Raw genomic sequence first — 2,356 nt, 5'->3', positions numbered from 1 at the left:
TATATTTCTAAATTTTACAATATGGCTTAAGCTGCGTTAAAACTATGGTATTGGAGAGAATGCGACGTCTTGCGTGGTCCGTGCGTTACGCACGTTCATACTGTTCTGGTCACAGGATGTCGATATTTAACGGTCTAGGGCTTCTGCCCGGGTATTATGTATGTATTATGCCCGCCCCCACCGCCTACCACGAGCTGTGTCTGCAATAGTTATCTGTGCTGTCTATATACCACCCGAGTCACCGTACCAAGACTTGCTGATTGAACATATTTTGACAACTCTAGTTACTCTAAAGTCTCAGCACCCTGAATTGGGTATAGTCATTTTAGGTGATTTTAATAGACTCAATATTAACCCACTGTGTATAGCCCATTCATTAAAACAAGTTGTTGATAAACCAACACGTAACGATGCTATCTTGGATTTGATCATTACAAACCTTCAGAAGTACTATGGTACTCCTATTGTGAGCTCTCCAATCGGTAAAAGTGACCACAACACTGTCTACTGGTCACCAGTAGGGTATAGTAAGAACGGTAAATCTCACAAAAGAACTGTTATGCCGTTACGTAAACAAAGTGTGCATGAGTTTGGAAGATGGATAACCAAACATTCTTGGACTGAGGTTCTGAACGCGACATCTCCTGCTGATAAATCGAATGCATTTTATGCTACTGTCCAGGAAGCAATTGATCTTCACTTCCCCTCTAAGGTTATCAAACTACATTCCGAGGATAAACCTTGGAATCACTCCTGAGATTAAGAACCTAATCAGGAAACGTCAGGTAGCTTTTGCTGAGAAGGAAATGTTTCTCTGGCGCTTTCTCCGCAATAAGGTTAGTCGTGCCATCGATCAAGCGAAGAAATTTTATTACAAAGATCGCATTCAGAACCTCAAGTCAAGTGATCCATCAGGCTGGCATAAGGGAATCCAACTAATAACCAACAAATGCCAGAAAAGGCCAATTATCTCAGTCCCTGGTGTCCAGCAAAATGATGAAAAAGCAATTGCAAGGGCTATAAATGATCATTTTGCCTCAGTCTCACAAAATAGACCTCCAAATCAACCCACAGGAGCTGCCTGCCTTCCTACCTGCAAGATTGCCACCTCAGATCCAGGTATGGGATATGTACAATGCTCTGAAAAAACTGAATGTTAAAAAAGCAGCAGGACCTAACGGTCTTCCTGGGAGGTTGATTAGAAAGTTTGCCTGTGAGTTTAGCATCCCAGTAACAGATATATTCAATTCATCTTTAACAGATGGAATGGTCCCCCAAGTTTGGAAAGATGCAACAATTGCCCCAATTCCAAAGGAAACCCCTGCTACAATCTCAAAACTAAGGCCAATCTCATTAACTTCGCTTTTGGCAAAAGTATGTGAGGGGTTTGTTGCAAATTGGGTGTTTGATGATTTTTCTAGTGCAATTTACCAATATGGTAGTATCAAAGGGTCGTCTACTTCTCATTGTCTAATTGAAATTCTTGATGTTTTTTTCAAAGGTACAGACAAAGGAGGAACGGTAGGAACCCTAGTTGTGACGGACTTCTCCAAGGCATTTGATTGCATCGACCATACTTTAGCTATACAGAGACTCTACGAGCTTGGTGTCAGAAGCGAGTTACTGCCATGTATTATAAACTTCCTCACAGCTCGTCGTCAACGGGTGCAGTACCACTCGGCCCTGTCAGAATGGGAAACTCTCTCATGTGGTGTCCCACAAGGCACTAAGCGGGGCCCCATCACATTTCTTGGTGTACTCAACAATGTTTCTGAGGAGTCTCTGACTAAAAGCTTTAAGTATGTCGATGATCTCACCCTTGGAGAGGTTCGTCCTGCTAAACAAGTCAGCCAGATTGGACCTGAGGTTCAGGACTTGGATGCTTGGGCAAAAGACAATCATCTCAAGCTCAATCCGAGTAAGTGCAAGGTGATGCAGGTTTGTTTCATGAGGGAACCTCCCATCCCTCCTAGTCTTCGCATTGCTGGAATTGAGCTTGAGGTGGTGTCTGAGACTAAGCTCCTGGGCCTGACAGTCCAGTCCAATCTTGGCTGACAGTCTCAGGTTAACAATATGGTATCAAAAAGCAGTCGAAGGTTGTACATGCTCTCACGTCTCAAACGCTTTGGTGTTCCAACTGGTGACCTAGTCTCTGTTTATATTGGTTATGTTCGCCCAACATGTGAATATGCAGCCCCTGTCTGGCATGGTAGTATTACCAACGACCAGGCACATCAATTAGAGCGCATCCAAAAGAGGGCTTGCCGCATTATCCTTGGTGCTAATTACTCATCCTACACAGATTCCCTTGACCAGTTGGAACTCCAAACTTTGAATGATAGAAGACTACATCTCT

At 43.4% G+C, this 2,356-nt stretch overlaps 1 protein-coding gene across 1 annotated transcript; it reads left to right on the top strand.

Moving 5' to 3' along the window:
- The first annotated feature begins 659 nt into the window (after positions 1-659).
- Positions 660-2,055, top strand: LOC140161871 (uncharacterized). Its single transcript, XM_072185167.1, has 2 exons — positions 660-1,119; positions 1,502-2,055. The coding sequence occupies exons 1-2, from the start codon at positions 660-662 to the stop codon at positions 2,053-2,055; spliced, it is 1,014 nt and encodes a 337-aa protein (XP_072041268.1).
- Positions 2,056-2,356: the final 301 nt, after the last annotated feature.

This window comes from Amphiura filiformis, chromosome 10 (genome assembly GCF_039555335.1).
Source record: "Amphiura filiformis chromosome 10, Afil_fr2py, whole genome shotgun sequence".
Lineage (NCBI taxonomy): Eukaryota > Metazoa > Echinodermata > Ophiuroidea > Amphilepidida > Amphiuridae > Amphiura > Amphiura filiformis.
The sequence above is the reverse complement of the archived record's forward strand: the minus strand, read 5'-3'. Positions and strand labels throughout refer to the sequence as shown.